The 13800-nt window shown below is 43.5% G+C and overlaps 1 protein-coding gene across 4 annotated transcripts in view; it reads right to left on the minus strand.

Moving 5' to 3' along the window:
- LOC125462760 (solute carrier family 41 member 1-like) overlaps positions 1 to 13800 on the minus strand; it is a 65880-nt gene that overhangs the window by 16620 nt on the left and 35460 nt on the right. For all 4 annotated transcript variants that reach the window (XM_048553099.2, XM_048553100.2, XM_048553098.2 and 1 more), the window contains exons 4-6: positions 10641 to 10712; positions 8448 to 8592; positions 5917 to 6063 (exon numbers count right to left, since the gene is read on the minus strand). In XM_048553099.2, the coding sequence (XP_048409056.1) occupies positions 5917 to 6063; positions 8448 to 8592; positions 10641 to 10712 (364 nt within the window). The remainder of the gene's footprint in view (positions 1 to 5916; positions 6064 to 8447; positions 8593 to 10640; positions 10713 to 13800) is intronic.

Here is a 13800-nt window from a genome sequence, read left to right on the forward strand (position 1 = left end):
TAATATCAGTGGACAATTAATGCCAGAGGCCTCATGGTCTAGATACTTGGGTTGAAATTCGACCAATGGCAGATGGTGGAAATTAAAATTATAGAAGACAGATTCAGTTAAAAATCTAGAATTGACCGTTTTTCCTCAGTAATAGTAATCATAGAATCATGCAGTACAGAGAAGGCCCTTTAGCCCTTTGAGCCTGTATTGCCATAGCAGCTATGATAGCCCCAAAGCTGAACTGCCTGCCCAGTTTCCCTTCACTCGTAGGGCTGTGGGGAGGTGTTGGGGGTGAAGGAAGAATGGACCAGGGTGTCCCAGAGGGAGCGGTCCCTGCGGAAGACTGACAATGGAGGGGAGGGGAATGTGTGTCTGGTGGTGGCATCTTGCTGGAGGTGGTGGAAATGGCGTCTGATAAAGAGGCCTGACCATTTTGGAACTGCAGAGTTAGTAGCGGCATTCTAGCCACGGTAAAAAGCAGTCCCAAGGATGAGCCAGCACCTTCAAGCTTTCGTTCCCAATACTTTTTAGAGAATGTTGTAAGGCACTGTTTCTGGAATAGTACCAGTACAACATGTAACAGTTGAGTTTGATGTATAATTTCTACTACTTTAAGCTAGGGAGAGGATGTGAACCAACCCTCCCTTACAGTGTAGATATTAAGATAAAATTTGTTTGTTTAGCCAAAATGAAGATAAAAGAAATTACACAAAATGAGGACCAAAAATGTATTGAATTGCGGTGATCTGATGATTAGAAAAGTCACTGGTTATAATGTGTTTGCATTTTGCTGAAGCGATGTGCGTATTTTAGATTGAGTGTTCTAACTCAGAATGAGCTAACTGTCACAGTAACTTTTGAAAAGCTAATGTTTTGTTTCAAAATGTCACAGTGAATCAATATAATATGGACTATTTATTGGCTAAATGTGAGACTCTCATAGAATTGTGCTGTGTAAATATCATACAGTTGACTGGAAGACCTCAAAGTGGTGAGCAGCCTGAACAAGCTGGCCTGATGTCAAAGTTCATGTGAGATAAGCCTCTTTCCAGGGAATGGCATACAGGTTTCAATGAACAATTAATCAAACTATCATGGAAAACACTACATGTCTGAGATAAAAACAAAGCTGCCGGAAAAGCTCAGCAGGTCCGGCAGCATCTGTGGAGGAGAAAACAGAGTTAACGTTTTGGGTCCGGTGACCCTTCCTCAGAACTGATGGTGGCTGGGAAAACAGCAGTTTATATGCAGACAATAGGGAGGTGGGTGGTGTAGGGAGTAAACAATAGGATAGAGCCCAAAGAGAGAGAAAGACAATTGGACAGACAAAGGAGTTGCTAACGATCAGGCTGGGAGGGTGAATAGTTGTTAATGGGGACTGTTAGTGACTGACAACCAGGGTTGAGTAGTGGCAGGCTATGTGGTAACAAGGCCTGGTGTGTGGGTGGGGGGTGCTGAGACATGGGAGAGTTTAGGCCCTAAAATTATTGAACTCAATACTGAGTCCGGAGAGCTGTAGGGTCTCCAAGCAGAAAACGAGGTGTTGTTCCTCCAGCTTGCGCTGGGCTTCGCTGGAACACTGTAACAAGCCGGAGACAGAGATGTTGGCCAGGGAGCAGGGTGGTGCTTTGAAGTGGCAGGCAACAGGTAGTTCAGGATCTTTTTTGCGAGCAAAACGTAGATGTTCTGCTAAGTGGTCACCAAGTCTATACTTCGTTTCCCCACTGTAGAGGGGACCACATTGTGAGCAGCAAATGCAGTAGACTAGATTCTTCGAAGTGCAGATGAGGTGTTGCTTCACCTGGAAGGTGTGTTTGGGCCCTCGGATACTGGGAAGGGAGGAGGTAAATGCGCAAGTGTTGTACCTTTGCCAGTTACAGGGGAAGGTGCCATGGGGCTGTGGGGAGGTGTTGGGGGTGACCAGGGTGTCCCAGCAGGACCGGTCCCTGCAGAAGACAGACAAGGGAGGGAAGGGGAATGTGTGTCTGGTGGTGGCATCTTGCTGGAGGTGGCAGAAATGACGTCTGATGATCTTCTGGATGTGGATGCTGGTGGGATGGTAGGTGAGGATAAGGGGAACCCTATCGCTGTTGCGGGAGGGAAGAGAAGGGGCGAGGGCAGATGCGTGGGAGATGGGTCGGACCCAAGTGAGGGCCCTGACAACAACGGAGCTTGGGAATCCTTGGTTGAGGAAGAATGCAGACATTTCGGAGGCTCCCTTGTTGAAGTTGGCCTCATCTGAACATATGCGAAGACAGAGGAACTGAGAGAATGGGATAAAGTCTTTACAGGAAGTGGGATGTGAGGATGTATAGCCCAAGTAGCTGTGGGAGTCGGTGGGTTTGTAATGGACATTAGTGGCCAGTCTATCTCCAAAAATGGAAACAGAAATGTCCAGGAAGGGAAGGAGGAGTCAGAGATTGACCAGGTGAAAATGAGGGCAGGGTGGAAATTGGAGGGGAGATTGATGAAGTTTTCCCATTCTCGACGAGACAGGGAAGCAGCACTGACGATATCATCGATGTATCGGAGAAAGAGTTGTGGGTGGGGGCCGGAAAAGGACTGGAACAAGGAATGTTCCACGGCATAACTGGGCCTATGCAGGTACCCATGGCAACGCCTCTTACCTGAAGAAGATGAAAGGAGTTGAAAGAGAAGTTGTTAAGGGTGAGGACAAGCTCGGCCAAGCGGAGGACGGTGGTGCCTGGGGATGGTTCAGGTCTTTGCTCCAGGAAGAAGCAGAGTGCCCTAAGACCCTCCTGGTGGGGAATGGATGTGTAAAGGGATTGTACGTCCATGGTAAAGAGGTGGTGGCTGGAGCCAGTAAACTGGAAGCTTTGAAACCAGCGTAAGGCGCCAGATGAATCGTGGATGTATGTGGGTAGGGATTGGACCGGAGGGGAGAAGACTGAGATGAGTTCTGTGGGGCATGAGGAGGCTAAAACTCTAGTACGTCGGATGGATCACTTTTTGTCCAACGTATGCAGGAGGGTTTCCTGACTCAGTATGTTGAAGGGTCGACAAGAGGAGAGGCCACACTGGATCTGATACTTGGTAATGAACCAGGCCAGATGTTTGATTTAGTCGTAGGTGAGCACTTTGGAAAGAGTAACCACAACTCGGTTACGTTTAGTTTAGCAATGGAAAGGGATAGGAACATGCCACAGGGCAAGAGTAATAGATGGGGGAAGGGCAATTACAATGCGATTAGGCAAGACTGAAGAGGCATAGAGTGGGTTAGCAAAATGCAGGGGATGGGGGACAATCAAAATGTGGAACTGGCTTAAAGGAACAGATATTGCGTGTACTTGATAGGTATGTCCCTGTCAGGCAGGGAGGAAGCGATAAGGTAAGGGAACCGTGGTTTACTAAAGAAATTGTATCTCTTGTTAAGCGGAAGAGGGAGGCTTATGTGATGAGATGGTTCAGATGAGGCGATGGAGAGTTACAGATTAGCTAGGAAGGATTTAAAGAGAGAGTTAAGAGGAGCAAGGAGGGGACATGAGCAGACATTGGCAGGTAGAATAAAAGGAGAACCCCAAAGCTTTCTATAGGTATGTGAGGAATAAGAGGATAACTAGGATAGGAATAGGGCCAGTCAAAGACAGAAGTGGAAGTTGTGTGTGGACCCTGTAGAGATTGGAGAGGTGCTAAATTATTATTTCTCATCTGTTTTCACTGACGAACAGGAGAATATTGTAGAGGAGATGACTGAGTTACGGGCTACTAGAATTGAAAGGATTAAGGTTAGTAAGGAGGAGGTGTTATCAATTCTAGAAGGTGTGAAGGTAGATAAATCCCCTGGGCCAGATGGGATTTTTCCGAGGATTGTCTGGGAAGCTAGGGAGGAGGTGGCGGAGCCTTTGGCCTTGATCTTTGAGTCCTCATTGTTTACAGGTTTAGTACCAGAGGCCTGGAGGATTACAAATATTGTGCCCTTGTTCAAGAAGGGCAGTAGGGTTGACCCAGGTAATTATAGACCTGTGAGCCTTACGTCTGTTGCAGGAAAAGTTTTTGGAAAGGATTATGAGAGATAGGATTTATAATCATCCACCAAGCAACAATTTGATTGGAGATAGTCAACATGGATTCGTCAAGGGCAGGTCGTGTCTCACAAATCTTCGAGTTTTTTGAGAAGGTGACCAAGCATGTGGATGAGGGAAGGGTAGTTGATGTGGTGTACACGGACTTCAGTAAAGCCTTTGATAAGGTTCCACATGGTAGGCTATTGGAGAAAATACAGAGGTACGGGATTGAGGGAGATTTAGCAATTTGGATTAGAAACTGGCTTTCTGTAAGAAGGCAATGAGTGGTGGTTGATGGAAAATATTTAGCCTGGAGTCAGGTCACTAGTGGTGTGCCTCAAGGATTTGTTTTGGGACCACTGCTGTTTGTCATTTTTATAAATGACTTGGACGCAGGCATAGGTGGATGGGTTAGTAAGTTTGCAGATGACACTAAAGTCGGTGGAGTGGTGGACAGTGTGGAATAATGTTGCAGGTTGCAGGGAGACTTGGATAAACTGCAGAATTGGGCCGCAAGGTGGCAAATGGAGTTTAATACGGATAAATGTGAGGTGATTCACTTTGGGAGGAAAAACAGGAGGGCAGAATACTGGGTCAATGGAAAGATTCTTGGTAGAGTGGATGTGCAGAGGGATCTTGGTGTCCACGTACATAGATTCCTGAAAGTTGCCACCCAGGTTGATAGTGCTGTTAAGAAGGCTTACGGCATGTTAGGTTTTATTGGTAGAGAATTGAGTTCCGGAGACGTGACGTCATGCTGCAACTGTACAAAACGCTAGTGCGGCCTCACTTGGAATATTGCGTGCAGTTCTGGACGCCCCATTACAGGAAGGATGTGGAAGCATTGGAAAAGGCGCAGAGGAGATTTACCAGGATGTTGCCTGGTCTGGAGCGCAGGCCCTATGAAGAAAGGCTGAGGGACTTGCGTCTGTTCTCATTGGAGAGAAGGAGGCTAAGAGGGGATTTAATAGAGACATACAAGATGATCAGAGGATTAGATAGGGTGGACAGTGAGAGTCTTTTTCCAAGGCTGATGACTTCAGCTTGTACAAGGGGCATAGCTACAAATTGAAGGGTGATAGATTTAAGACAGATGTCATAGGCAGGTTCTTTACTCAGAGAGTGGCAAGGGCGTGGAACGTCCTGCCTGCCAATGTAGTTAACTCAGCCACATTAGGGGCATTTAAACAGTCCTTGGATGAGCATATGGATAATGATGGGATAGTGTAGGGGGAGGGGCTTAGATTAGTTCACAGGTCGGCGCAACATCAAGGGCTGAAGGGCCTGTTCTGCGCTGTATTGTTCTAGGTTCTAAACAATGGGTCTACCTGTCTGAGATGTTTGCCAGTGGTTTAATTGATTGCTTGGTGGAGACTGGACAGTATAAAAGGTTTAATGCACAGCTTGTCTGTAAGGTAAAAAGGGTTTAAAGAAAGCTTACCCAGAGCATAGTTAGCTAGTTCAGGAAGGGGTCACCTGATCAGCAGCTGTGGGTTAGGGTGGAACAGACTGATCGCCTGCTCTGATCCTTGGCAGGTCCACCTGTGATCATGAGCACTAGATGGACGAGATTTATTATGTATTTTCTGTCCTGTACTTTTCTTTAATAAAGAACATTGAGTTTATTTCATTGTTGGAACTGCCTTGGGTTATTGATATCTTCAGTGAACCCGACGAACTAGGGAAAATGGGAATAAAAGCTGACAATGGCCAGCCAATCTTAGTAGTTTGTATACTGTACAGCTCTTCCCATCAATTCTGTTCATAATTATTTCTGGCACTTGATCTCCACATCTACAGAATGCATCCCAATTGAGAAACAAAGCTAACATTGTAGTAGATGAGGAAAAATAAAACAAAGCCATAGCAATTATTTGCATTTGTTAATATTATTACTTACGTAGCTGTATGTAAAGACCCCAACTGATTCCAGACAGCAGTGCCAGGGTGATGAGGTCCCCAAGACTAGCAGCAATGGGAGTGGCCACATTATCAGGATTTATACCAATTTTCCTTGAGCCAATAATTACACCGACCATGATTACCCCTGGGTGAGAAATAAAATGAAAGATTAATATTCCTGCAAAAGCACTCAACATTTCAGTGCAGAAGTCTGAAATTGAGTGTGTTTTGCTAAATATTCATGAACTTCCAACCCTCCAGCTGCACGTCAGACAATTTTGTAAAGCCTGTTGTTCTGGGGCATAGTTACTAGGAAATGTCGTCCCTATGGTTTGGTGTTGAAGTGATTGTACTGCAGTGCTATTTCTCAAATTTCTACACCATCTACTTGTTACTGAGCCACAGGCAGAATTAAGTCCATTACATCTGCCTTTTCTCAAACAAACAGTCAGACTGTGGGTTCAAAGATAGTAGGAACTGCAGATGCTGGAGAATCTGAGATAACAAGGTGTAGAGCTGGACGAACACAGCAGGCCAAGCAGCATCAGAGGTGCAGGAAAGCTGATGTTTTGGGCCTTGACTCTTCTTCAGAAATGAAGAACGGTCTCGGCCCGAAACGTCAGCATTCCTGCTCCTCTGATGCTGCTTGGCCTGCTGTGATCTTCCAGCTCTACAGATTGTGGGTTCAGAACAGATACAGAATGATTTATGGAAGTAATAAAATATCAATACAGTAATGAAGTATGAAGTACTTTTTGTCTGAAACGGATGGCTCACTTAATTGGTCATAACTTCAAGTTGCATCTTTGTAGGTGATTCCTATGATATGGTAAAAGGTCAGCTCTTGTTCCTCAAAATAGGCAGCTGCCTATAACGGTGTGAATGTTTTTAAACAACAATTTATACCAAAGTGCTGGAGAAACTTGGCAGGGTCTGGCAGCATCCATGGAGAGAGATAAACAAAGATAAGAGATTTCAAGTCTGATACGTATCTTCTTCAGAAGATTGTATGCAGTATGTGTTTTCCACACTTGGTCCCAAAAATACATTAGTGAGCAGAGTAAAAGGGTTGCAGTAAAATCATCCAAAATAACATTTATTTGTCTGTAATTTGTATGATATCTACTTTTCTACACTATTTCAATTTAAGAAAATTGTTGATGGGATGTGTACATCGCTGGCAAAGCCAGCATTTATTGTCCATTCATAATTGTCTAGAAGATAGTTAAGAGTCAACCACATTACTATGGGTCTGGAGTCAAATAGGCAGGACAAGGAATCTAGAGATTTCTTTCCCTCAATGTCATTAGTAAACCAGATGAATTTTTAACAATGGGCAGTTGTTATGTACTCATCATTAGGTTAGCTATATGTTGCAGGGTTTTATTGCATTCACATTTCACCATCTGCCAATGTGGGGTTTAAACTCATGCCCCTAAAACATTAATCTGGGGTACTGGATCACTAGACCAGTAACCTTACCACTGCCACCCAAACACTGGTCATCCAAAATTGCTCATGGAGGTTGGTAACTCATATTGGATTGCATAAAATTTACAGCAGGAACAGGCCATTCAGCCCACTGCTGTACAATTATGCTCCATGCAAGGCTTCTCTCACTATTTAATTTCTTCATATCAGTATAACCATCTTTCTCCCCTACATTTTCATCTAGTTTCCCTTAAACAACGTTTATGGTTGCCCCCTCAATTCCTCCACTCTACAGTAAGTTCCATCATAATTTCCCATTGCAATGTAAGAACATTCTTCATGAATTATTTATTGGGTTTAATAGTCACTGAGTCAAAGAATGGAAACAAACCCTTCAGTCCAACCAGTGCACCTGACCATGTTCCCAAACTAAACTAGTCCCATCTGCCTGTACTTGGCCTAAATCCCTCCAAACCGGTTTTAGTCATGAATTCATCCAAATGTTAGTGACCACAAAATTATAGCCCCTTGTTTTGGGCAACATTAACCATTTTAATCAATTCCATGTGTTCAGTTCAACAATATTCAAATAAACACAGTTAGCTGCACCAAAAGCTTAAAAGCCATAATAGATTCATTTGTGTATTTTTATGTTTGGTATTACTATGGCAGAACCCACTGGTTTTTGCTGGGCAGAAGCGAAAGGTAAACTGCCCAGCAGTCAATCAAAACAATTTTTAGGGCGGCACGGTGGCTCAGTGGTTAGCAGTGCTGCCTCACAGCGCCAGGGACCCGGGTTCAATTCCAGCCTCGGGTGACTGTCTGTGTGGAGTTTGCACATTCTCCCTGTGTCTGCATGGGTTTCCTCCCTCAGTCCAAAGATGTGCAGGCTAGGTGGATCGGCCATGCTAAATTGCCCGTCGTGTTCAGGGGTGTGTGGGTTATAGGGGGAATGGGTCTGGGTGGGATGCTTCAAGGGGCAGTGTGGACTTGTTGGGCCAAAGGGCCTGTTTCCACACTGTAGGGAATCTAATATGATCTAAAAACAACATCCAAACAAGAGACACTTCTGATTATAGGCTAACATGTATGTCTTACCCAATATGAGGGAAGCTATAAACGCTGTTGCCATGCTGCTGGCACACAGGAGAACAGCATGATCAAGTCGGAAGTGACCCTCAGGGATCCATCCAAACACCACAGCAGCCACAGATGCCAGGAAACCGACCACAGTGGCCTGGACCTAAGAGGGAAAAAAATTACAAAGATCCGATTTAACATTGAGTCAATTTCACAATTTTTTTTTGGCTGGGACCAGCTGTACAAATATACAAACACCAATTTTCTCGACCTCTGACCTATCCCAGGCAAGGCTACTCGAGCACTTAATGTGTTCTTGACAAAAGCCTTTTGGAGTAAAATGTTATTGATCTGTTTTAAACAGAGTTGTTGAAGTTTTCTGCAATTAACCAATCAACAAAACATTCCTCTCAGAAACTGTTCATGTCAAAATTGCACATTTCAAATACCAGCATTCTTCTGTTTTTTTTGGACAGGGAAATTGTGGGCTTTAAGTCATATAAAACTGAAGAGTCTATAGAAATCAAAACTATTCTTTGGCTTCATACTACTTCAATTCATTGCATTGTATGTAGCTATAAGCTTTATCCTCAAACAGACTTATCCCCCTCCCCATCTGCACAACATGCGCATTCTCTTACTTAACACCAATATCTACATTTGAAGACCTGAATCTTCATTTGATTATATTTAATCATGCTAAAATCTATTAGAACTATTAAAAAGAATAGTCCAGACATGCAAAATCCCAATGCATCAACTGCAAACCATTCTGCACTGAATTCCAAGAAATGGGTCTGTTCCAATATGGCAGCAATGATCATTGTTACAAAACAAAATACTCTGGGATCAAGCTAATGGATCATGAATTAGTGGGTAAATGCACCATTAAATGTAGTAAAATAAACAAACTCTGGCACTAACCCTGGACTTCGAGAGTGCAGTGAGACACCAAGAGAGAATGGGATGGGAGCAGGTGGTGGAAGGGAAGATGAAGACTGTGTCCAATTTTGGGCCCCACACCTCAGGAAGGACATACTGGCCCTGGAGCATGTCCAGCAGAGATTCACACAGATGATCCCTGGAATGGTAGGTTTAACATATGATGAACAGCTAAGGATCCTGGGATTGTATTTACTAGAGTTTAGAAGGTTGAGGGGAGAGCTAATAGAAACTTACAGGATAATATATGGCTTAATAGGCGTGGATTCTGGGAAGTTGTTTCCGTTAGGCGAGGAGACTAGGACCCGTGGGCACAGCCTTAAAATTAGAGGGGGTAAATTTAAAACTGAAATGAATCGACATTTCTTCAGCCAGAGTGTGGTGGGCTTGTGGAATTCATTGTCACAGAGTGCAGTGGAGGCCGGGATGTTAGATTACTTCAAGGCAGAGATCGACAAATTCTTGATCTCACAAGGAATCAAGGGCTACGGGGAGAGTGCAGGGAAGTGGAGTTGAAATGCCCATCAGCCATGATTTAAATGGTGGAGCGGTCTTGATGGGCCGAATGGCCTTACTTCCACTCCTATGTTTTATGGTCTTAACAGTAGTTACTGCCCCCATGTAATTAAGAGACCTTTACCGGAGTGAGTACATTTCCAAGTGAGAGCACTGCTATTTTGTCCTCTACACTTGAATAGCCTGCCGACCATCTAGATTCCTTTCACTTTATTTCAAATGGCCAAAGTCGGCATAGTTCCAGAGGATGAGCTCCTCTCTCGTTACAGAGAGACGACCAGTGGTGAGTTTAACATTGAGGGTCACCACACTACAGATTCAATGACAGGCAAAGTGGAGGCAGCAGGGCCTTCACAGCGACCTCAGATTAGTCACTGAATTTAGTCAGTATTGATAAAGCACTCTAATTCTGTAAGTACAAAAAGTTTTTTTGCACTCTCTGATAATATCCACAACTTCCAATAGCTCTCTTATATGTCCATTGTATTTATGGAAAAACACTAACATCAAGGAGAGGGAATTCTAGAGTGGGTCAGGTTGAGACACATTGTTAGGGCAGAGTTGATGAAGCCCAATATTCCTTTAAGGAGCAATTGCACATCATGCACATGAATAACCGAGTTAGATATATTGATCGGCCATGAAAGAAATATAATCTATTTGAACAAGGCAAGGGGTTACCTCGCCTTTCCCGTATTTACCAGTAAAGTTAGTCCACCCTCACATTAGAGGGTAAACCTCCAACACACACACCTGAATTAGTGCCAGATTTCCTGTGATCATCTTCCACTGCTCTGCAGCTGAATCCATCTGGCCAATGTTGGCCTGCGAAAAAACAACAGAAAAGTAACTCGTTAAATGGCGAAGAGGCGGTGGAAAAGGTTTTTCAGTGCTGTTTCTGAACACAGAGATAGATTTGCTCATAAGCTGAAACTTTTACCTCCCACTGTGAGGCAAATACCAAAGAAAATCCTTACAGTTTTTAGCATTTTGATATGAAAATTTCATTTCACTTTCATTTCTTTTAAAAAGTAAAATACCATTTTCCAGCTATTCGCATGTAATTTTACTGTGCCACACTTGCCCGCTCCAAAAAAATAGACCAGTGGAATCCATTCCAGGGAGAGGACTGAATAACTATGCTATGAAAATACCCAACACAAACTTCTTTTCAAATAAATATAAACATAATGTTCAAAGGCTTATGCATCCTTGCTACTTTCAGTGCAGTAGTATGTCCAGTGATATAAGTGAGGTAGCCAAGAGTTTGATCAAGGAGGAAGATGTTATGGAGCATGTTAAGCAGAAGGCAGACAGAGATCCACAAAACATAGGAGCAGAAATTAGGCTATTAAGCCCATCAAGTCTGCTCCACCATTCAATCATGGCTAAGTTTCTGAAACCCACTCTCCTGCTTCATCCCCGTAATCCTATATTCCCTTGAAAATCATAACCCTTGATCCCCTTGACAACTAAGAATCCATCTATCTCTGTCTTAAATATATACAATGACCTGGTCTCCACAGCCTTCTGTGGCAATGAATTCTATAGATTCACCACTCTCTGGCTGAAGATGTTTCTCCTTATCTCTGTTCTAAAAGGTCTTCCCTTTACTCCAAGGCTGTGCCCTTGAGTCCTAGTCTCTCCTACCAATGGAAGTATCTCCCCAACATCCACTCTGTCCAGGCCATTTAGTAAGTTTCAATTAGATCCCCTCCCAGCACGATCCATCCTTTTGAATTCCATCGAACGTAGACCCAGATTCCTCAAACGTTCCTCAAACATTAAGCTTTTCATTCCTGGGACCATTCTTGCGAACCTCTTCTGAACTTGCTCCAGGGCCAGTACCTCTTTCCTGAGATATGGGGCCTAAAACTGCGCACAGTACGGAGAGGTTTAAAGAGGGAATTGGAGAGCTGGGATTTTGCTGACCATGCCGTTGGCAGCCAATGCCTGTGGGTAACATTAAGCAAGAAGCCAGAATTTGAGGACTGCAGAGATCTCCAATATTTGTAGGACTGGTGGAAGAAGTGACAGACATAAGGAAAGGAATGATCAAGAAAGTATTTGTACACAAGGATGAGAATTTTAAGATTAAAAAGTGTGGCTGGATTGGGATTCAAAAGGGCCATGTGCTCCTCCACTATCCAAACCTGAGGCAGGAAGTTTATTTGAGATAAGAGAAGACCGAGAAAAAGAAAAATCAGTGGAAAAATAAGACAAAATCCTCCAATGTTAATGCAGTATCAAGCACAAGTCACGTTAAAAAGTAAGTGTCCACATATACTTTTCATTTTGAAACATCTAGAGATTTAGGCAAATTATGAATGCAGGCAACACACTGAATTTCATAACAGCTGTTTTTTTGCAAGGTTCATATTATTTCAAAAAGATTATCTAACTGCAGAAGCTTTAGACTAATTTCAGCAGCATTTGTCTTACAAGAACTGATGATGATCTCTGTAGACTGTGGAGGATGCATCACCAGGAGTAAACAGAACAATAGTCCAGATCAAAGAGCCAACAGTCCAAGAAGTAGAACCACAGAATCCCTACAATGTGGAAGCAGGCCATTCAGTCCCCCCACCCCCACCCTGACATCCCTATAACCCCATATTTCCCATGGCTAATCCACCTTGCTTGCTCATCCATGGACACCATGGCAATTTAGCATGGCCAATCCACCTAACCTACAGATCTTTGGTCTGTGGGGGGATACTGGAGCAGACACGGGGAGAATGTGCAAACTCCATGTAGAGTGTCATCTGAGGCTGGAATTCAACGTAGGTCCTAGTGCTGTGAGGCAGCAATGCTAACCACTGAGCCACCGTACTGCCCTGAAGTTTCTCGTATAGGACAGTGCTCCAGGTGGAATTGCTATGCAACACATTTAATAATTTTAAAAGTCATTTTAACATTTAATCTCCCCTGCTTAATAAACTAGAGATTACACAAGCATTCATGGCAATACATACGAGTTACAATACGGTAACAGGTCATAGGGTTCAATCAATCAGTCCTTTTCAATGTTTACCATCCTCACAAACAAACAGTCCTAACTCATGGAAAACACACTGAAGTAGCTTTGTGGAAAACTACCAGATCTACCAGTGATTCCTCAAGAAAAGGTCACACAGACATTTCAAAGTAAACAGACAAGGTCATTTGCTGCTCTCTGCCCCAGATCTACTCAACAATCTTCTTACTCATCCAGAAACCAACATAAAAAGCCACGGAACACAGGGCAAGGTTTCAAGGTGCAAATGGAGGGGGTAAGGCCAAAACAGCTGGAGTGACAAGGTGAAATAAGTAGCTCTACAACTGCCCTCTGTCTTGGTCTAGGGCTGACCAGTATCATTTGTCCCTTTACCTTAGTAAAATGCAGCCAGCTTTCCTCTGAACTGTTGGCACTGTGGGTCCTTCTCCTGTGCACATCTAGACACAGCTATGACATTTTGATCAATAGATCGCCAGTCTTCCCAGCCAATGGTCTTCAAAACAGTTTCATTTATTTTGACACGACTGCTGGCTGCTTGAGAACATTATTACTGCAGCCAAAAATTTAAAGTCAATTTAAAAGGAAGTTTCATATGTTAATGAGACCAGTGTGCATAACTTTCCATTTCTTCAAAAAGTGGCCCATTTAGAAACTTCAAAGGAATCTTCCCCACTGTTTTGTACCACATCAGCAATTTTATTGAAAAAATTTCAGAGTGTGAATTCTTTTTAGGCAATGTTTCCCACTGGTTACCACGTTGTACTTTAAAATATTGTCCTTCAGTTGACATTTTATAAACTTCCTGGGTGAGAGGCGTTGAAAAGACAAATATGTATCTGGAAACCCCTTGCTTACAATTCCACTAGATAATCGGAGCTATTCATTGGGAGGGATACCTTTTAAAGACCATTTTTT

This window comes from Stegostoma tigrinum, chromosome 21 (genome assembly GCF_030684315.1).
Source record: "Stegostoma tigrinum isolate sSteTig4 chromosome 21, sSteTig4.hap1, whole genome shotgun sequence".
NCBI classification, from domain to species: domain Eukaryota; kingdom Metazoa; phylum Chordata; class Chondrichthyes; order Orectolobiformes; family Stegostomatidae; genus Stegostoma; species Stegostoma tigrinum.